Below are 23,833 nucleotides of genomic sequence, written 5' to 3' on the forward strand. Positions count from 1 at the left end.
CTAATAAAGAGTAAGTAATGGATATACTGTGTGTAATAATATTACTTGTAAATAATTAAACACACAGAAAATAATAAATGTTGATGTCAATATTGTATTTCGATTCTTGTTAGTATTTGTAACATATGAATTAAGTCGAATACCGGCAACAGTGTTTAGATTTACCTGTCCCACCTGTGAAATGAATTGACACTGGGCAAAACACGAAAATAGTGTGTCTTGTGACCTGTAGTGCGATGAAAACATAAAAAAATCACTCAAGTTAATAGGTAAATAAGAAATGTTGGAATATATTTGATTCTATTTTTAAACATACTCGAAAATGAGTGACCCAGAAACTTCGAAACCGTCCGATACAGTAACCTCATCAACACAGCCGTCTCCGCAAAACTCCACGAATAACAAAAGTTGGGTAAAATTCGATGAAGAACAGGGAAACGATAATAATCGAGAACCCGATACTCCTGCTGTAATAAATACTGAAAGTGTACAAGTGAATATAGAAAGAAGTCTCAGTAGGTCTGCTGAAGGTAATAACGTACCAGTAGCTGATCCTAAACCATTTAGAAATGTGGAGTTATCAGTTACTAACGTGGAACCAGTCCGACAAGGATTTTGTAAGTTTTTAAAATTTTTAAATTCATTTCGCGTTTTCATTTCTCTTTTTGAGCGTGGCTAATAGTCCAACTAACGATATCGTAGTGAATTAACTTCAATAAAGTTAGTATTGTTTTTATTAAAATCAAATAATCATTCTCGTGTTGCAAAATAGTAAACAACTTTGGTAAACGTTCAAAACTCTATTTTTGATAAATAAAAGGTCGAAAAATGACTTTTTTTGGGGGGAATTTAAGATAAAAACGAGATCTAAGTTTAAAAATCAAAATTTCAACACTTTTTGGTTGATAAAAATCATATAATGAATCGTATTATTACTTCTATTAACAAGAAACAATAATTAAGCCTTTTTGTAATTGAGGCAACGTCACAAAGAAAGTATGAAACACGAAGAAATGGAATCCTAACCTAAAAAATTACAATAATTGTAAAGAAATGTTTAAATTATGATATTCAATAGTTTTTTTTTCAAATTGTTCGTTTTTGTATGTCTTTTCGAAAACAGTTATGGTTTTTGAATTTTTTATTGACCAAAAACCAAAAAAATATAGAAATTTGGGTTTGAGAACTTATTTTTATTTTAAATGCACCCAAAAATAAACAAAATAGAAAATATTAATTTTTCCATTCTTTTAGAAAATATACATAATAAGATAATCGTCACAATTTTCCATAAAAGACATAATTAACCTACAAATTAGGCGTTGCGTCCATTTTGCCTGACCCTGTATACGTTATTCGCGTAGTAACGTCCTTCAACAAAAAAATAAAAAGTTAAATGCATCAAATTTCCTTTCTGTGGAATAATAAAAAATATTTTGATGATTCATATAAGTAATTACGTGTAATTGTAGATGTGTGTATCAAATTGTATTATTCATTTTTTATTTATGCAATAAATATTTGTAAATAAATATTTTCACGTCGTTTAAAAAGTTTATGTTTTTTTATGGTGAATTATAAGAAAAATATATTAATAGTTTCCTTATGCGGTAAAAACGCATTCTGTATTACCGACAGAGTACTTATGAATTAAAAATTCACGATGCGAAATTGCGAGGAGGAGACACGTGTGGGCTTTTAACTACAACAGAGCCGGACTTAACAACTTTTTGTGTATAATTGTAAATTACTACTACAAATGTACACTACCGGTAAACAGTTTTTACCCATGATACATTTTAACAAATTTCTCTTTCATATTATCGAAAAAAGGTTGGAACTGTGTCTTACAAACCAAAAATATGTTTATATTTCGTTAAAACCTGCAAGTATCGGCTGATTTCTTCATCAATCTTTAACTGTGAATTATTTCTTCGGTGTTTATGATTGTAGTTTAGTCCCAGTGGACAAAGAAGTTCTTGTGAAGTTCGTATATGTACGAATTCGTTTGGCCTTGGTGATGGTGACATGGTGATGGATTGGGGATGTTTTGGAGGAAGCGCCACTGGAGACCTGGTGAAACTTGGAGATATTTTAGTATATAAAAAGTATAGGAGTCGTTAGAAAATTAATCTTCAAGCACAACTATTCCAAGCATTCCTCGAAGCTGTGAAAAAGTATTTGAAAGGAAGAATGTACTGAAAGTAACTATTTGGCCGTTAAAGTCGCCCGAGCTGAATCCGATTGAGTTGTTGTGGGACGAATTGAATCAATGGAACCAAATAGACAACGATTATTTTACGAATTTGTTACAGAGAATGCCAAAATTATGCATCCAAATAAAAAAGCAAGAGGGGGTTACATCGATGAATTAAAAATTTAAATATGTAATAATTACAGACTGTAGTTTCATGATTACTATATTCGTATCTATACGAAATGGAAAGAAGTCTCTGCCAGCTAAATTATGAGCGTTTTGGCGTTTAATTTTGCCACAATCCCACAACGAAAACGCTCTATATTCTCTATATTTGTGTTTTTCAAAATTGTATTTGTTGCGAAGTATAGGATGGGCAAAAACTTTTGACCGGTAGTTTAGTCTTGAATGTATTATATGACTTTACTAGTACCAGGTATTTTTTAGCAAATGGTGATATTATAGTGACACTTTTACCCGTTAATACCAAACTTCCGTGGATAACACCAGCACAATTCCGTCCAGAACTAGTGCCCGAGGAACTTATGGCACAAGGTTTAACAGTAAGCGATTTTTATTCATCAACGTTCTCATTTTTACACCTTGTATTTTATTCTTTAGCTGACAGTGGAAGAATACGTCCAGGCTTTGGAATTATTGGTAAACGATGTTAGGTTTTCTTTATACAACGTTTGTTATAAAAGAGTTCTCGTCCTTTGGATAACAATAGCTTTTATCGTACTATTAGGTCTGCTTTTTTCGGGTTTGCAAGGACTCGCGCTTTTCGGATTAGGAATAGGATGGTTGATTTTGAACGCTCTGGCTATTTTTCTATCGATGTATTTGAAGTATAAGTTACAGAGGAATCTCGAAAAATGTTTGGCCAACGTGAATAAACAGTTACTAAGACATAAGGTGAGTACAAATTATACATATTTCGTTTAAATAAATCTTTACTCAACTACACTAATTTGTAACCTATTAAAACGAAATTACAAAAGGAAATTATGAAAAATAAAGAAAATATTCGATCCTCTATATAATAATTACTTGTAAACAATATAATTAGAATGAATAACGTTTCGTGTTTCTTAGTGTATCAATACAGCTTGTTCTTTCAGTGTATCCTACTGCACGTTGCTAATTTTATTTCTTAAGATCCTCCTAGAAGCACAAGCAGAGTCCCTAATCGTCTTTAACTTTTCCAAATCGTTCGTAATGCCCCAGTTTTCCCATTTTCGTCGAGACTGTGTACCGGTTGTATTACTGTCGAATGGATTATAATACATATCTTGGAACAGGAAACATGCTGTTTTCGCATGTTGAAATGTTAATTTAGTTAAAAAAACTCTTTCAAACAACATCAAATTTATAAAAATCGGTTAAGCAGAACCGGACTTACGGGAGTTGTTTCGTAACAAGGTCCCCACTCTCCCCCACATCTTATTTGAAAATTTAGACTAAAATTTTTGTAACTAAAAATGCTCGGAATTTGTTGAAGAATTTGATTATCGTATATAAAATGTCACTTTATTGAGTAAATTTTAAAAAAATTCCAAAATATATATACGAGGAAGGTTCCAGAAGTACCTGACGTGTACAATGTCCATTCGGCGATTTGGTTCGGAGTGTGTTGGGGCATTCTATGATGTTTTCGTCTACAATTTCAGATTGTTTTGGCGTTAGATGACAGGGGTAAAATAAGTTGCCACAAAGTGACGATTTGTTTTATCTATTTGGACTCTGCACCTTGCATAGCTAATCTACAAAGTTCAATAGACCAAATCGAAAGAGACCACACGGGAGGATGGGAACAAAGGATGGACATAAGCGCGCAGGATATCATTATTCAAGGTAGTAGGACAACGAGATTGTCCAGAAAACAGGTGAGTGTTGCATTTTTGATTATATAATACCAAAAAAAAAATGGTAAATTTAAAAACAAAAACCTACTTTTGATCGATAGGGACAAGCCGAACAACTTTTTCTTCGATATTTACAAAAGTGGGGAAAGGACTTTTTGCGCAGGCGATTAGATTGGACGTTGGACGAAAGGTTTGGTAATAGATCCTGTCCGAGACATATTAATACCTGTCTATGTCCATGTCAATACGTTGAAGACATTTTGGAGAACAAACCTCCAAGGGCAGATAATCAAAGAGATTGCTGCCCTTTGTGGTCGAGAATTATGATACGCATGGGCCTTTACTGAGTAATTTTTTACTTATATTAATTATTTCGTTGCATTGGTGATCATATTGGGTTGGGTTGTACTATAGTTTTGGTGTAAATAAATAGATGGAGCAAATAATTTCAATTATAACATATTGTATATAAAATATTCGTTTAAGAAACAAAATGGCGTTTAAACATTCAAACTTAGTCTCAAAGATAAAGTATAAAGTCATTTTTATACAGAAGTATCTCCAATTAATCTAAAAGGGCCTCATATTATAACCATTACAATTAGTCTGTATTGTTTTCGCGTTGGTATAAAGCATTTTTAATGGTTTTTCTGTGTAAAAACGAGTGTGTTTATGTAATTATCAAAATTACCTAATAATTCAACCGAAATTAACCGTTTTAGGTTCAAAAAGTTTGAATTTACTTACAAAAGCGATTTTAAATCGAAATTATTGAGTTCTAAATTCTCGAAAAACGTAATTATTAAGTAGAATTAGAAGTATTAACCAACTAAAAATCCTCGGAAAATGTTTTGATACAATTATTTTGTAAAATGAAAAGTTAGAACGACTAAGAAAATTTTTTTCATAAATTTTTATTGATTCTAGCTTATAACTTTCTTATCTTCAGTTCCACGTATAAATGTGACTATACCAAAGTTGTAGAGAATTTCATTTGTAACAAAAACTGTCATGAAAAGTTTTTTGTGAACCTTATAGTTCATTAGATAAACTCGTTTATTTCAAGATTGCGAAAGTGGGGTAAGGGTTGTAACCCCACAAACTGTTTCAACTTCACGCTACCACCACCTATTAAAATATCTTCACAGACTCATGCTTCATAAAAAAAATCACATATATAATTATTTAATCCATAGTTTTTGTATCTTTAAGGCTTGAGCCGACCCTGTTCTCAAATTCTAGTCAAGGTTTCACTTCTGCACTCCTGTCAGAAGCCTTATAAGTCTAAACCACGAAATTTTGTCTCCGCGATATCAGCACCCCAAGTGTAGAATTTCGATTGACCATCTGAAAGGTCAAAAATAAACATAAAAAACATTCTCGAATTATGCGCGATCGAGAAATATTCGCTAATAATTGGTCAGCTCAAGAATTAAATAAGTTTTCAGCTTAAAATTGGTGTTCAGTACCCTTTTGTTCATAATTATGAATCAGACATCAGCTTAAATACTCATACATTCATCCTCCTATCGAAATTCAAAGTATTTTCACTCAAACTCGCTTTTTAAAAAAATTAAACTTTATATTAAAAATAATTTATTCCACTGTTTGTGTCTCGAGCCGTCCCTGTCCTCAAATTCTAGTATGGAAGGCTCCACCTACTGCACTGCTGTTATAAACATAGAGTTAATATTAAAGATAGAGAGAGTTAGATACGGCAGCTTGTTCATGCGGGCCCGAACTTCTGATGGAGAGATAAAGAACATTGATATATTACTCTCATCTCTTTCTACTCTATTCTTATTGGATCCTCATGACGTTGAAGTTTCGAAAACCAATCGGATCGGCATTAATGAGTTTTGATTTTAATGGCGATTAAAGAGAAAGCTCTGTCTATCTTTGATATGAACTCTATGGTTAAAAGTCTAAATCAGGAAACTTTTAGGTTAAAATTGATTTTCAGTACACTTTCTTTTTTATAATTCTGAATCTGTTAAATATTTATATCGTTTGCTTATGCAACAACTTTAATAATAAATTAATTTCGTACCATAAAAGTGACTGGTTTTGTTGATGTATTGATAAGAATGTGATTTAAATAGAACGTTATGTTTATACGAACTAAAAATAAAACAACAATACATTGTTGGCATGAAACAACACTATATAATGATTTACGAGAAGTATACAGGGTCATTCTTTAGCATTCTGTTAAAAATACAAAACTAATGTTAATATTTTTCGTATACGAATCTCATTTTTTAATAAATAGTTTTATACTGCGTTTTCACCACCTACGATAGATTTAAAATATACAGGTGGGAACAAAAACAAAAATGTCATCAAATCGACGTTACATTGGCCAATTATAATTTTTTTCCGTTCCATGATTTATAATTTACGGAAAAGAAAGTTTTTTTTTTCTGTTTGGAGTACGTTCCTCGGATTTCGACCACGTTTTCGTTATTAAAAGCTCCCACCGAACATACACTAAGAAAAAATGCAAACTTAGTTGTTATTCAGTGGAAACAACATGGCGGATTCTATTTGCCAGTGCCCTCGACGGTACGTGGCAGAACTATGTATTCTCGCGAGTTAAATAACTCAACTCACAACTTGTAAAAAAACATTTTATTATACAACTTGCGAATAAAAAGTTTCAATAATTTGACTAGCGCATTCGGCGAATATGAAACTATCAAAAAACCAGTATCAGTGTACAAACTGCCTTAAATACTAAATCTTATCCTATGATAACTATAAATAATCATAAAATCAGTATATAAGGATATTTATGGTCGTTTACAGTCACATTAATATAAGATAAAAATAAATAATCGAAAATGGGCTTAAAGTTGACAATCTAACTAAATTTGTGTTGCCGAAATGTACATGAAAGTCGACCTTCTATTGGGTATGTTTTGTGAAAGCGCCCAAGGGAATACAGAGTCGTGCTTAGTCGTTCAACATCGTTTTTGTCTTGTAATTGGCCTGATATTGATTAGATATTTGCTTCTTTTATTATTTTACACCAATTATTTGCCAATAATGATTCATTTATATCATTACGTGACTAACAATCGTCAAATAACCAAACGGTGCTTGTTTATCAATTCATATCGATTAATTTTGATTGATAAAAAATAAATAATAAATAAAATAAGTCTTCCATAAATCGTATCAATAATATCACTCAATAGAGTACGAGATTATTGTAATTTTTTTATCATTTAATTACAAAAAACTGTTAATTTCGATAAAAACTACATTTAAAATGGCTTAGCACCCTCCTTGTAAATATTTAACGGCTAACTGACAAAAAACGTTATCAACATCATATTCCCGTCGGCCTACAGGCCCGACCTTGCTCTTACAGACTTTTTTTTCAAATTCGCATTGGAAAGCGAATTTGTCGCGCCTTTTTTTCGGTTATTTTTCGAAGTAACTACCTTGGTGTGTCAGAGAAACAAACCGCCTCCACGGTTGTCTTTAATTCCTCAAAGTTAATCAAAAGAATAACCTCCTAAAGTCCTAAAGTATTGTAGCCATCACATCTTTAATGATTTTCGAAACCTTTGGTTTTTTTGGCACGGGATCTCCTTCTGAAGCCACTCGATCGAATCTCTTCTGGACGTCGGATTATAGTAGAAGACGTTAGTGCTTAGACTTTCTTGGTGCTCGCGGTAAAGCTCTAAAAATCGCTCGCAGCAGTCTACTCGACGCTGTCGTATTCAAATTTTCATGTAGGAACCTTACAGAACCTTTTTCGTTTTCGTCTAACTTTTAATTGTTGAAAATGATGGATACAATCAGCCTCCATTCTGTTTATCATTTCTGTTGGTGTTAATAATATCATAAACTCAATTTGACACACTTTTGGGTGGTAGTTCTAGATCTACCATAATGAATTGGATCCAAGCAGCAAGTTCAAACTTTGTTTAAAGATTTAAAGTTCTAACCATATGAGGCTAAGAATAAGTCTCGTACTCATTAAAGCTTCATACTCCAAGTCCAATCTAATCATAACGAATTCCTCAAATATGTAAATACAAATATAGATTGTAACGGAAAGGTATGTAATAACAATCGGCGACAGAGAATAGACAAGTGATGAGGTAGCACCAAACAAAACAATATACACAAAATCATATACAAGTCGAAAAATTGAACTAAGTCACGCGTGATAAATCCCTAGAAGCAGCGTAGTTCCGAGGAGATGTAAGCGTTGAAAGACTACTCGCTGCGCAGTCCCGAGACAGGATGAGTTTCTCTTCAATTCAAACGTCTCATCTGGGTTCGTGTAAGTGTGTTGGTTTTTCCTAAAACGTGTACCAGGTATATCGGAGAGGATTGAGTTAATTGCACGCCTTGGAACTCCCAAAAAAAGGTAGGTTGGAATTCCCGGGGTCGATTGTTTTATGGAGAGAGATGTATTTTCAAATGCCATGGCCCATGGCTCGGTCGCTACAAATCAAACGGATAAGATTCACCACAAGTTATATTTTTCTATTGGGATACTGTAGTTCAAACCACAGATCAGTCAAATTTTCAGCTAAATCGTTCCAATAGTTCGTTGGTTAGAATTTCTCAATCTGAACGTCCTATGGATTTTTAAAAACCATAGAGAAACAAAAAGAATGTTTACTTAATCGCAAAAAATACCACTCTGTGCTTATTTATTGACGTAATGGCGACATCTAGTGAGTTTTCTCATTATTAGAGACTAATTTAAATATTTGTGGTGACTGATGCAGACGATGTCTGTGCTTACTGGAAATAAGTTCATTGTTTGAGACTTGGGGACATCCAAATTTATAAATAAAGGCAAAATTTGTGCTCAATCCACCGTTTCTGAGATATCGGCTTCGAAATGAAAATCAAAATGAATTACTACGAAATACGCAGTTTTTTAAATTTTTTCCAAAAACAATCAGTTAAATCGAAAAAATCTTCAAAGGAAAATTGTAGACTATAAAATGTTCTACAACATTTGTCAATCACTTTTTTTTATACAACTCACCGTTTCTGAGATATCGGAATAGAAATGAGAACCAAATATATTACTACCAAATACGCAGTTTTTTAAATTTTTTCCAAAAACATCCAGTTAAATCGAAAAAATCTTCAAATAAAAATTGTAGATCATAAAATTTTCAACAAAATTTGTTTTATCATTTTTTTCACTACAACTCACCGTTTCTGAGATATCGGCTTAGAAATGAAAACCAAAATAAATTACTACAAATTACGCGGTTTTTTAGATTTTTTCCAAAAATATTCAGTTAAATCGAAAAAATCTCCAAATAAAAATTGTAGATCATTAAATTTTCAACAAAATTTGTTTTATCATTTTTTTCACTACAACTCACCGTTTCTGAGATATCGGCTTAGAAATGAAAACCAAAATAAATTACTACAAAATACGCGGTTTTTTAGATTTTTTCCAAAAATATTCAGTTAAATCGAAAAAATCTTCAAATAAAAATTGTAGGTTATAAAATTTTCTACAAAATTTGTCTCACTACTTTTTTCAATACAACTCACCGTTTCTGAGATATCGGCTCAGAAATGAAAACCAAAATAAATTACTACAAAATACGCGGTTTTTTAGATTTTTTCCAAAAACATTCAGTTAAATCGAAAAAATCTTCAAATAAAAATTGTAGATCTTAAAATTTTCAACAAAATTTGTTTTATCATTTTTTTCAATACAACTCACCGTTTCTGAGATATCGGCTTAGAAATGAAAATCAAAATAAATTACTACAAAATACGCGGTTTTTTAGATTTTTTCCAAAAACAGTCAGTTAAATCGAAAAAATCTTCAAATAAAAATTGTAGATTATAAAATTTTCTACAAAATTTGTCTCAATACTTTTTTCAATACAACTCACCGTTTCTGAGATATCGGCTTACAAATGAAAACCAAAATATATTACTACAAAATACACAGTTTTTTAGATTTTTTCTAAAAACAATTAGTTAATTCGAAAAAATCTTCAAATAAAAATTGTAGATCATAAAATTTTCAACAAAATTTGTTTTATCATTTTTTTCAATACAACTCACCGTTTCTGAGATATCGGCTTAGAAATGAAAATCAAAATAAATTACTACAAAATACGCGGTTTTTTAGATTTTTTCCAAAAACATTCAGTTAAATCGAAAAAATCTTCAAATAAAAATTGTAGATTATAAAATTTTCTACAAAATTTGTCTCACTACTTTTTTCAATACAACTCACCGTTTCTGAGATATTGGCTTAGAAATCAAAACTAAAATAAATTACTACAAAATACGCGGTTTCATGGAATCAACATCGATTTTTTGATAATGTGTGGACAGGAATAGTGGCTAATAACTTAGTAGGTCCATATTTTTTGCTTTTTCGAGTTCAAAGAAAAATCTTCCGTTGACTCTAGAAGTACAAGGTCTTTGAATATTTATTATAGTTATCTTTTTGATAAATTGTAAGCTAACCAACTAAATTTTCCTAGATTTCAATTTTTTCTTTATGTAACACGATAATTAGAAATGTTTTATTGTATTTTAATACCTCCTGTAAGTAATTTCAATAAATAATTACAATTTATGATAATTTTCTTCAGAATGTTTCTTTATCGCAAACGGTTTCCTTAATGTGCACGATCTAAGCCATAAATTTTATCGAGTTAAACAAAGAATACCTTTTTGTTAAAAAATCAATTGTGAAATTAATTCTTGCTTTCTTCGAATAGTACAGGTTGTCCCTGGAAAAGTTACGGATTGTTAACCATTGGGTATGAGCCGCCCCTGGCTTTCAGATAGTAGTGTAGGGCCTATAACTCGGTAACAAGGAGTCGTACGAGAATTTTTTTTATCTCGTCACCTACTCATTACCGAATTTTTTGCATATCAAGTCTCTAAACACCCTGTATACAAACTTTTACGACTTCCAACAACGAATTTATTCATCAGAGAATTGTTTATAGCTTCCTAGACAAACTAGAAAGAATAATGATGCTTTTTCTTTGTATCCCTGATCAGTAACTTATTGATCGATGTTTAAATGAAAAAATTAATATTTATTTCCAAAAAGTTTATACCAAAAGTTTGATGCTGCTTTATAAATATCAAAACTATTTAGGCGCCAAAAAAATGATCTACCTTTTTGTTTCACCCTATATAAAGCTATGAATCACTGGTGGGATGAATCCGTATCATGAGTTATAAAAACATGTGGGTAACGGTGGAGGTATTATACGAGGTGTGGTTATTTAATAACAAGACTAGAGCTGTTAAATTTTGCTTCAATGCTGCTTTAGTACGTATTTCACTTTATTTTCGCAGCCTTAACAGCTTAAAAACCTTCCTTATTTCATTCATTTTCAATAAATTGTGAGTTTAAGTTGATATTTTTTTAAATTTTCACAATATTTTGATGGTTTACTATTCTACGAATTGAGGCTAAGGCTATACTGATTTGTTTACAGTAAAAGTACGTTTACAGTAGCAGCTCTAGGGGACTGGTATTAGTATTAATGTACTATCTCGTTTATTTTATAAAGAAACCTCGTATGAGGTTAATTTACGTCAATTTTAGATCACAAAATGTCAGGTACAACTTTCAATGCACTATGACACATTTTTGTATCTCTCTATTAAAAATTAATTTTGTTTTCATCATAGAGTTAATATTAAGTACAGAGTGGGCCAGAACTGCTATTAGAGAGGGAAAAAAACATCAGTATACCACCCTCTATCTCTCTCTACTCTATTAGAATTGGATCGAAGTTTCAAGTGGTGGGCACTGTAAAGGAGTCATAAGCGAGTAGAGACAGTGGTACACCGATGTTTTTTCTCTCTCTTCCAACAGTACCATTACACTGACAAGCCGTTGGTATATTTTTTATTGGGGAAAAATAGATACGAGGTTAATTTTTTTTAGCTTACTTCCCTTATTATATTATTACGCCGACCCAAGTTATTTTTATGTAACCTCGTATATATTTTATCTTGCTTTCTATAAAGTTATTCATATTTTTTTATCCATTTATCTATGTTTTTAGACCTATTTCATAATTAAAATTTCTTTCTTATCTACTTTATATAATTTCGAGTGATTTTACAAATTATTTAAAAAAAAAATCAGTGTCATTTTTGTATATATACAGTTGACATATTCTCTTAAAGTTGAATTTTCTTTTTAATAAACTAATATTATTGGAAATTTTCTTTTCAGGAAAGAGCAACTTTATTATATTTACGTTATATAGCTAGATGGGGCAGTCATAGGGCTAGGGGTGTTCTAAACACTCCTCCGTCCACCGGGGGACGTCACTGCTCTTTAGTTATGTGCCCATGTCAATACATCCAAGAACATCTATTCTGTAAACCACCAGGCAAGTTAACTATCAAGTCCTTTTTTTCACTTCCTGATCAAGTAGAATCGAATAGAGCTCGAAATCCTTCATAAATATGATCATATATACCTAATTTTAATTTTTTTGTTTAATTATCAACGTTTATACTATTTGCGTGACGTGTCCTATATCCTAATTTAATTTGCTCAATTTAATTTATGACAAGGAATTCAGTTAAATCGTATCAAATTTCATCCTATGTCAACAAATTTCAATACTACTAAACAGTAAATCAAAGAGCAATCGTCAAATGTAGAATCGGTTTTAAAACAGAGCAGTGTTGCCAATTTGAATATTTGAATATATCTCCCCAATTCGGTCCTGATATTCCCAGGTTATCCGCCATTTTTTCCTTTCTACTTCTATTCCTCTTTGTATGATATTTGTTTGTTTTGATTTATTTAAAAAAATTAGCAGTTACAAAAAATAATACTGAGGATTTTGAAATTTTATATATATGACACCTCGTATATTAATAAAATTATTCTCGTCCACAAATCTTATAAATTAAACAATTATTATAATGTTTTGTTGTTGAACTTCAAATTTTCAACAATCTAAATATGAAATTCAAGGTCATACCGTATTGGAAAATTACTATGATGGTATAAATTAAATCGATTCTACTGATAATTTCACGATTGCTAAATGATATGTCGTATAGTGTGACCGTGGCTTTAGATCAGTATTTGATATATTAATTTGAAAACAAAATTTATTTACACTTTGTACAAAATTTTTCCACTAAAACTTTCGGTTTTTGAAATGTTATAATCAGCAAATAATTCTATTAGTATATAACCTTGAAACCAAATAATTATAATTTTAATATATGCACGCTAATGTCACAAACGGTTGTCAATGCAAAAAATCACTAAACTGATTCATTAATATTGTATTTATGTGTACTCATTTTCCCAATTTAGAAGCTGGTATTTATTTGATTGTAACAAAATTCCAAGCACTAATTATTCATATTACTTTCATTTCTCTTACTCAACATTTTGATAAATACGAATGGAAATACCGTTCTCGACAATATTAAGACGTGGAGACGAACTCCGTCGAAGTTTGCCGAAGTATTTAATTAAAATTACGAGCTTTGTTTCAGAGTTAATTTAGAATCGATTCCGAATCAGTCGATTACCTATTTGGGATCGATGTTCGATTACGAGCCTATTCTGATTGTTGTTTTATTGATGTGATCAGTGCGAACAGTCCCTACACTGATTCGGAATCAGGCACGTGAACAAAGCTACTGTTATGTTGTATTTTCATGGTATTTAAATTCAAATAATTATTTCTAGAATTCATAGGTTAAACTAAAAATTTTAATAGATGGCGTTAAGTGTTAAAATTGAATCAAAATATCGATTATTTCTAAATAAAATAGTGTACGGGGGTTGCCTGATAAGTTTGACTACCTGACAGCAATTTAATTTCTATCAATTTGTATACGAGGGTTGCCTAAAAAGCTTTCTTAAAAATAAATATTTCATAAAATTCAGTCAAAAAGTTTTTATGCATAAGAAACTCTTATTCGATGGTTATACGTTGGGCCATATACACACGTACGGTTTACGTGAGAATAAGGCGTTTTTAAAGAAATCTAGACTGAAACAGATAGAAATTTTCATACTTTCCTCGTATTCATAGTGTGCATAAATAAATTTAATCTATGAATTTTCGAAATTTCTTATTAGGTTTATGGCTTCTTGTGGGATTTTTTATTGGCGCTAATTTAACTCCGGGGCGTATGCTTAGCACTTAATTTTGCATATAAAAAGACTGTTCGAAAGTAAATAATGTTTAAAAGATATATATTTATCATTCAACATCATATCAATATTATAAAATACTTTGAAGCAATATTATAGTATATAATAATATTTGAATGAATGTTTATTTACATTATTGATAACATTTCTGTTATATCTGATTTGAATTTTGAAGTTTCAATAGCAAAAACAACAATTATTAAAATTTTATAAGCATTAGTAAGAAATATTTGTTTATCAATCAAAATGATAGAAATAGCTTAATTTTTGGATGAATAAAATATTGAATAGTTTATATGAACAACAAACAAAGCTCGTCTTGAGGGCATAATCTACTCATTTAGCGTTTTTAGTTATATTTTGAACCTAATAGGTGGTAGTAATGATACACTAGGTACTGAAAAGAAACTAAGCACAAATACCAACTTAATACTAATTGATCATTATAAACCGAATTAACTAAATAAAAATGCCAACTTGACACTAATTGTTACTATTACGTCATCAACTAGACGAATATTTCAAACTAATAATCTCAAACACGCCAAATTAATAAAAAAATAAAGCATTGTGATAATTGTTGTTTGTCTATTTGGAATTATTCAAATCATATTAAAAAAACTTTCATATCACTATATTGTTATCGAATATTTTTTTCGAATATAAAATGATCTGTTTTGTATTGGTATTAATAACAAAAAACGCGAACTTATATGTTTATACAAAATTTATATACAATTTATTGATACAGGCTCTCGTTTCTAATGAGGATGCTTGAAAAACTAAAAGTTTTAATTATTTTTCTTTTTCTTATTTGAATTTTTCATTTGATTTCAACTCGAGATGTTTAATGCTAGCGCATGAAACTTGGCAACGCCGTACTTGATTCTAGCAGTGATAAACAGTCAGTTTTTTATAGGTTAAGATAATATTAGCGGGGATAACAAGATTTATATCGTTTTAGTTATTTATTTAGTTATATAGTATTGATTCATCATAGTTAATAAACATTCATTTGCACTATTTATTAAAAAATATATATACCTGGTTAATCACTGTATTTCATTTTATGTTGCTTACTCGTTCACCAATCTTGAACATTTTCATATCGGAAGCTTTCAAACACTTATTTGAAGGTATATTTTGTGTTGAAGATTAATTAATTAACTTCCAATAGTGCAATTGATTTGTTCCTCCAGACTCATCTTAACACTAGATGAGTATTGATTAGGAATGATCAATTTACGTATTGGTTTAATAAGTAGACTGGATTCTTTTCATGTAAAATTATTAAACGATGCTAATATTTTAACACACCATTTATTTTTCACTAGAAAAATCATTTCACATCACTAAAAACTATTTTAACATTTTGTTTAATAACGAACGAACACAGATCGCGGGAAAGACTAACGTGTATTGTCACAATACGCGCCAATATGGCTACCAAAGAATCAAACAATAAGCGCTATTGCCAAGTTTAACTTTCACTTTATTATTATAAAATAAATCACATATTTATGTACAAAAAATGAAGGAAAAATTATTGGTCCATTAACAATTATATTTTTTTTTTCGAATTTTTGAAAAAAATTTTAATTTATTTAAAAGTACAATTCTGTTTATTGAAATAGCATACAAAGCATATTTTTAGCTGTGTAAATTGGTTGACTGTAAACGCGGATATGTCCTTCAAAGCACGACTCGAATGTTTTTCATCTGGGAAGACAATTCGTTCTCAAAAGTCCAGATCACGATACACATAATTAAATGCAAACACAATTTTGGATTCATTTGAAAGCGATGCTTTCCCAGCTCGAGATCCTGGAAAATATGTTGCATATGCAGCACTAGGAGCCGATTCAAAGGGACGATCTTTCAAAAAATTTATCAATGCAACATCTTGTGTGTTATTGCAAATTTTCCTTCCTCCAGACCTAACCTTTCGCTTCTTCACTCTGCCAATCGCCAATCTTGTGGTAAACCAGCCATCTTGTGATAGTCCAGCCATCTTGTGATAGACCAGCCATCTTCCAATTTGGCAATAATGGAAGTTTTCTGAATATGAGTTAACTGAAGAAGCATTAATTACACTTTTACTTCAATTGAACTAAAATTAATTATTGAATTATTTGTCACTGACAATGACAGTGACATTAGGTAGGAACTGTGATTTACGCAGATAAATGTTGAATGTTTTTTCAGTGAACAGAATTATTCATCACTTCAAACACTTATACTGAAAATCCGTATAGCATGTAAATTAATATTACAGTAATTACAACTTTTGAACCCTCTCATAAGAAAAGAAAGACTGTATTAAAAAAAGTTTCACCCCCAAATTACTTCTCATTGACTACGTGATGAATGTTTGTTTTAATCAAATATGCAGAGGTCGGTATGAGTCAGGTACAACATTTGCATTAAAATGAATTTATTAAAAGACATTACAAAAGGGATTCGAAAAAGGGTCCAGCGAAGCATGTCAAGCGTAGAGTTTCAAATTTTTCTTCAATTGCATTTCGGAGATCGGGAAGGGTGCGTGATTCTTTTGCACAAACTAAGTCTTTAAGAAGACCCCACAGGGTGTCAGATCTCACGACGGTGCTTGTCTCCAAAATGAACACTTAACCCGTAGTGCGGCGAAGCTCCAACCTGTATGAAACGACGACGAAATATTCGAGCATTTCCAAATAACTGGAAATCGTCAAAAAATACGGTTTCACCAGACCTCACGCATGGATACCTGCCGATTTTTCGAAAGCGTTGCCTGGCAAAAGGTCGAAACTCACAAGCAACACGCCACGCCACCCCACGCCATACGACGTCGGTTCACGAGGTACGTAGCTGTTTTTAGAGTTTTTAGAAGAATCAATATAAACACAACGCGATAAAACTTTTCCATAGAATGGCATAAAAAGAGAGGGGGAGGTTACATCTGAGAATTTTGATTCGTCCCGCGTAGGGTGGAGTGGCGTGGCGTGTTGCTAGTGGCTTTTATGCCGACCTCTCTATCACTTATAGAAACCAACCGTTTTTAGTCGCCGTTGATTGTTATACATTTTTAAATATAAATAAAAATCTTCTAGAATGTTCATTCAAAGAAGTTGTTATGTATACTAAATTCGATTTACAAAAAACCATGATAAAGCGTTTGTTGTTGTTTTAATTGGTTTGTAAATTGAGTTTTAAGTATAGTTATATATTTACTAAACACATTCCGTCCACATTTGTGAATAAAAATGTACTTATTTTTATTATTAAACGGTTTAACATATATTTTCTACATTTTTTAACTTATCCTCTTCTCACTTATCTAACTCTTCTTGGGCTTTTCTATAAATTCATTTCGGGAAACAAAAAATTGTTTCTCGAATCGTAGGTTTCGGTAGACAAGCTTTAAAATCACATCCTGCATTTTCGTTGGACACAGAAATGGTAAACGCTTTGATTAGTAGAGACAAATCAAAACAACGGGAAGACAAGATGGCGTCCAACTGTTGTTTTTGCACTAAAAGATACTACTTGAATCAAAATCAGTAAAACTAAACACACTGATCACACCGCCACTACACCAACACTCATAATTACACTGAAGGTAAACGCAGTCTCAGACGATGATAAATTGATTATCGAAACGTTTATCCGACAGTGTAATTGTGTGTTGGTGTGGTACATATAAAGTTTCAACCATTTTATATTTGTTTCTACAAATTAAGCTTTCAAAACCTTTCTACATGTGCTGGTTGCCTAACTGGTCTTTTAATCAAATTACTATTCTACTAATTATTCCATGGTGAGAGGATCAAGATACTTAACTAACTCTAAGAAGCAGTTCACGTACATGATCATTCAGGTTGGTAGTTTAGTTTAAGTACTTACATTCAATAATAAAATCTACAATTATGCAAACGATATATCAATATAGCGAATATAGTATGGCAAATGTGTAAATAGGCATATTTTTACGATGTTATTTGTTTTTATATTAATTTTATTACAAGACTTTGACGTTTATGACATCAATATGGCCGCTGTGTGACAAACATAACCTTTGCAATGCTGTATCACCCTGTATTGATATATACTTAATAACACACTGTTATCACGTGTATTATCTTTCGAACTTTACATTAAAAAAATGCAACATCTAATTAATATTTTTAAATAAAGAAAAATCTATGTTATTTTAACTTTTTTCAAGTACCCTATAACTTAATCAATTATACTGCGTTCGGCTATGTTCATCTGATGACTCTGACTGTTCGGTATCGTTCGGCAACCTACATGCTCGGTTCTTGTTCTGTTATATACATTTTTGATCACTTTGCACCGAATCTTGAAAGGTTAGCTCCCAGATTCGTTTTGACTTTTGACGTTTCGTTTGACATTTTAATACCTATCGATTAGCAATTGTTTGTAATTATGTATTGTGGGTTGTTTTTGTATATATAAAATAAATAGTTCAATACGAACTTTTTATCCTTTGCTATACTACAGCAAATAAGGATTAAAAAAGTCAATTTGTGTAATTTCATACTACTGCGCACGGCTTTGTTCATCTGATGACTGACTGTTCGGAATCGTTCGGCAAGCTACACTTTTTCGATCTGAATGCTCGGTTCTTTTTCGGTTATATATATTTTTGAACACTTTGCAACAAATCTTGAAAGGTTAGCTCTCAAATTTGTTTTGACTTCTGACGTTTCGTTTGACATTTTAATACTTATCAATTAGTAATTGTTTGTACTTATGTATTGTGGGTTGTTTTTGTATATATAAAATAAATAGTTCAATACGAACTTTTTATCCTTTGCTATACTACAGCAAATAAGGATTTAAATAGTCAATTTGTGTAATTTCATACTACTGCGCTCGGCTTTGTTCATCTGTTGACTGACTGTTCGGAATCGTTCGGGAAGCTACACTTTTTCGATCTGAATGCTCGGTTCTTGTTCGGTTATATACATTTTTGAACACTCTGCACCGAATCTTGAAAGGTTAGCTCTCAGATTTGTTTTGACTTTTGACGTTTCATTTGACATTTTAATACCTATCGATTAGCAATTGTTTGTAATTATGTATTGTGGGTTGTTTTTGTATATATAAAATAAATCGTTCAATACGAATTTTTTATCCCTTGCTACACTACAGCAAATAAGGATTTAAATAGTCAATTTGTGTAATTTCATACTACTGCGCACGGCTTTGTTCATCTGATGACTGACTGTTCGGAATCGTTCGGCAAGCTACACTTTTTTGATCTGAATGCTCGGTTCTTGTTCTGTTATATACATTTTTGAACACTTTGCACCGAATCTTGAAAGGTTAGCTCTCAGATTTGTTTTGACTTTTGACGTTTCATTTGACATTTTAATACCTATCGATTAGCAATTGTTTGTAATTATGTATTGTGGGTTGTTTTTGTATATATAAAATAAATCGTTCAATACGAATTTTTTATCCCTTGCTACACTACAGCAAATAAGGATTTAAATAGTCAATTTGTGTAATTTCATACTACTGCGCTCGGCTTTGTTCATCTGATGACTGACTGTTCGGAATCGTTCGGCAAGCTACACTTTTTTGATCTGAATGCTCGGTTCTTGTTCTGTTATATACATTTTTGAACACTTTGCACCGAATCTTGAAAGGTTAGCTCTCAGATTTGTTTTGACTTTTGACGTTTCGTTTGACATTTTAATACTCAATTAGTAATTGTTTGTACTTATGTATTGTGGGTTGTTTTTGTATATATAAAATAAATAGTTCAATACGAATTTGCTATCCTTTGCTACACTACAGCAAATAAGGATTAAAAAAGTCAATTTGTGTAATTTCATAAGATTTTATACTAATTACCAGCTGACTTTAATTATTTTAGGTTAAGTTTTTTTCGTTATTTGTTCATTATTCGCAATTACCATGATCAATATAAACAACTTATGATCACGTGATACGAATCGCTCTCTGATCGTTATGTTCCGCGAACGACGTTACCGAACGCAGCTATCATCAAATGTATTGGTTGCCAACATTGAAATTTAAATTATAAAATGTTACCATAATATTATATTACTGATTTGTTTGATTTTTTTTTCAATTTTAGATCACTATCCATGTCGTTTTTGTATTTATCCAGCTGATAGGAGTGACCGGTCAGATCCTTACCTCATGCAAGGCCCCATCTTTACTTAATTCTATTACTTTTTATATACCAAAGTATAGTTATTCGTCCATATTTTATTAAAAACGTAAAATTTCTTTGTGACACCTCATATAACACATTTCACTTCTCAAAATTTACGCACCAATTTTTTGAGGTTAAGTTTAATTTGGCCGTCTTTTGATTCAATATGGATACAAAGATAAACGACGAATTTCTTCTCTAGAAACACCACTTCACATTATTTGAAATCAAAATGAATTATGACAATAGGGTCCTTGCCTACTTTTTTTTTAATTTTTTTTAAACGGTACATTAGTTCATAAGAAAAATAATAAAAAAAATTAAATACCTAAATGATGCGCCAAAACGCACTTGCTGTCACATGATTGATTGTGACGTTGTGTGACGTAGAAAGTAAGTAAACAGATAATTGCATGTGGACTAGTAAACCTACAAGGACCTTTCATAAAATGAAAAAGTGTAGGAATTATTAAAGTAGATGTTTCCTTTTTTATAAATGTGGTTTTGTTTAACATTAGCTTGTTTTATGTGAAAATAACTTTTTAAAAGATGTTTTTTAGTTTTAATTTGTTTTTATATGACATATTTTTAAAAATTTCATTCATAATTTATAGCAATAAATAGAAAGTAATTTCATTTTGTGAGAAATACCTATAAAGCTGAATTACCTACAAATATATTAGTTATTTTATTTAATATTTATGATAGATAGTAAAAAATGTTTTCATCAATATTAATATTAAATAAAAGTTGTATATTGACAGCTGAAATAATTTTATTCTAATAGTTATTTATTTAATGTTGTCCGTAACGTTTTATGTTACATAACCTTCAAATCTATCATCTTTATGACACTACATTTTCATAAATTAGTGAGTAAGAAGTAAATAATTGATTATTAGCAAAGAACGTAGCAACCATGAATGCATCTACCTTAGATTGTCCGATCTTGCTTCGATAAATTCAACATCGGCCATCATTTCAATTAGAATAGTGTTTGAAACTCTAACAAAAACACAAATCGCACTAAACAATCAATTACCTTCACTTCCAACAACAGAATAGCGTTTGAAGGGCTACACGCGGCGACCGCGTTTTAGTATTTACTTACTTTCTACGTCACAACCGCAGTAACATGATATATACATTTTTAAATATGTTAAATTTCCAAATTACTGCAAGGACTCTATTCGACTTTAGCTTTGAATTACCTTGCATTAGGAATCTACCCTCAGGCTGTTTTTATTTTGAGAACAACAAATGATAATAATACAAGGTGTCACAAAGAAATCCAAGCTACTTAATAATATAGTTTGTTATATAATTCTAAGAATTTATTAATATAAATTACAGTTACTTCTATTCTCCATGTTATAAAGATATTTTTAAAATAAAGTTTTACTTTTGTGTACATTTTAAATTCATTTCATATTTTTTCTCCATTCCACTAAATCATTATGGGATGTCGTCACAACGAGCCGCCATATTGTTTTGGCGAACAAATATTGCGTTTTTATCAAGTTGGCACTTGTGACATTTATAATTTATGCTGAACTGTCAAAAAATAAATCGGTATTGAAATATACTTATTACATTTTAATATTTTATATCACCTACATTTTCTAAATAATATAAATACTGAAAATCCTAATTTTGAAAGTGACTTTTTGTTGACGATGTCAAAAAGCGCGGCCCAAAATGTTGAAAGCAGTGATTATAGTAATTTAAATTACGTTTTGATATTAAATTGAAATTGAAAAAATAATATTTAATTTAAAGAAATTATTAAACCCATGGGAAAGGATAAAATAACAAGATTTTTTGATTCCTAATTTTAGAAGTTCATTCTTCAACAGAGGGAGAAGAAGTAATTGAGAATGAGAATTTACAAAACAGCACCTTCAAAGAAGGATTCAGAGAACACACAGAAGTGGAACTTATATTCAGAAAATTCGTAAAATTAAGCGGAATTCAGGGAAAAGTTACGATACACAATCGGGAAAAATTATTCCTGCCAACGTATTTTCGAAATGTTTTGGAATTTAGGAGACTTTGATAAGAAAAATATGTATATTGAAAGAAAAAGTCAGAGAAACGGTTCATGTACAAGGTGTCCAAAAAGAGTATCGGGTATTTGTTTCCGCGCCACATTCGAAACGGAGCGACGAAAGGGAGCGGGGAGGGGTTCATGGCGTCCGCCATTTTGTGGAGTTTTAGTCAAGATGGAACAGTACTCGGGGACCATAGCGCATTTTGCGTACGAGCGTATTATCGTAACGGTGATTCAATAGTGACTGCTCAACGTCTGTATCGTGCGGAATATCGTACACGCCACGCCACGCCAAGTGACGATAGCATTAAGAGATGGAACAGGATGTTCGAGAATACAGGTCAAAACTCTGGTCGCCCTCGTTCAGTTCGCGATGAAGAAACAATTGAAGAAGTTGAGGCGTCGGTTCGTCGAAATCCATCTTTATCCATCCGAAAGCGTTAAACATCATAATATCGTCCTTGCATTTGATTTTAAAGGAAGATTTGATTGACATTAAATATCAATTTATAAAAGACTTATGTTTTTGAAATAGAGTATATTTGTTCTTCTGAAAATTGTGCTGACATGTTCACAAAATCATTGTCAAAAGAAAAATTTAGTTTTCGTAAATTAACTAGCTGACCCGGCGAACTCTGTTCTGCCTTAAAGGCAATAAATAAGCCAATTTTCGAATTTATTAAGTTAATTTTTTTATTTTATCCGCTCCTAGCTCCTCTCCAACTCAACCGATTTAAGTGATCAAAAACTAAAAACAAAGAAGGTGTTTCAGCGAGTGTTCTTAAACCAAAACGAACTCTGTAGCTATATTAGAACCTGAGATATAGATCTTTGAATGTAGAAAAATTGCCAAGAACCTACAAAAATCCATAACTCCACATTGAATGTCCGCGCCTAGCTCCTCTCCAACTCAACCGATTTGAGTGTTCAAAAACTCAAAACAAAGAAGGTGTTTTGGCGAGTGTTCTTCAACCAAAACGAACTCTGTAGCTATATTAAAACCTGAGATATAGATCTTTGAATTTAGAAAAATTGCCAAAACCCTACAAAAATCCATAACTCCACATTGAATGTCCGCGCCTAGCTTCTCTCCAACTCAACAGATTTAAGTGTTCAAAAACTCAAAAAAAAAGAAGGTGTTTCAGCGAGTGTTCTTAAATCCAAACAAAGTCTCTATCTTGAATAAAACCTGAGATATAGATCTTTGAATGTAGAAAAATTGCCAAAAACCTACAAAAATCCATAACTCCACATTGAATGTCCGCGCCTAGCTCCTCTTTAACTCAACCGATTTAAGTGCTCAAAAACTCAAAAGAAAGAAGGTGTTTCAGCGAGTGCTCTCAAATCCAAA

The 23,833-nt window shown here is 31.3% G+C and overlaps 1 protein-coding gene across 3 annotated transcripts; it reads left to right on the top strand.

Moving 5' to 3' along the window:
• The first annotated feature begins 152 nt into the window (after positions 1–152).
• On the top strand, positions 153–21,852 carry LOC130442645 (transmembrane protein 268). Of its 3 annotated transcripts, none has more exons than XM_056776949.1 (6): positions 153–617; positions 2,645–2,760; positions 2,819–3,112; positions 3,868–4,083; positions 12,284–12,443; positions 20,352–21,852. In XM_056776949.1, exons 1-6 carry the CDS (start codon positions 323–325, stop codon positions 20,438–20,440), a joined length of 1,170 nt encoding a protein of 389 aa, XP_056632927.1. In that variant the 5' UTR covers positions 153–322; the 3' UTR covers positions 20,441–21,852. The 3 variants fall into 3 exon arrangements, with proteins under 3 accessions (XP_056632927.1, XP_056632944.1, XP_056632935.1); XM_056776966.1 differs by lacking the exon at positions 20,352–21,852 and adding an exon at positions 4,164–4,252 and having other exon boundaries at positions 169–617; positions 12,284–17,521; XM_056776957.1 differs by lacking the exon at positions 20,352–21,852 and adding an exon at positions 4,164–4,409 and having other exon boundaries at positions 169–617; positions 12,284–12,423.
• Positions 21,853–23,833: the final 1,981 nt, after the last annotated feature.

This window comes from Diorhabda sublineata, chromosome 1 (genome assembly GCF_026230105.1).
Source record: "Diorhabda sublineata isolate icDioSubl1.1 chromosome 1, icDioSubl1.1, whole genome shotgun sequence".
Lineage (NCBI taxonomy): Eukaryota > Metazoa > Arthropoda > Insecta > Coleoptera > Chrysomelidae > Diorhabda > Diorhabda sublineata.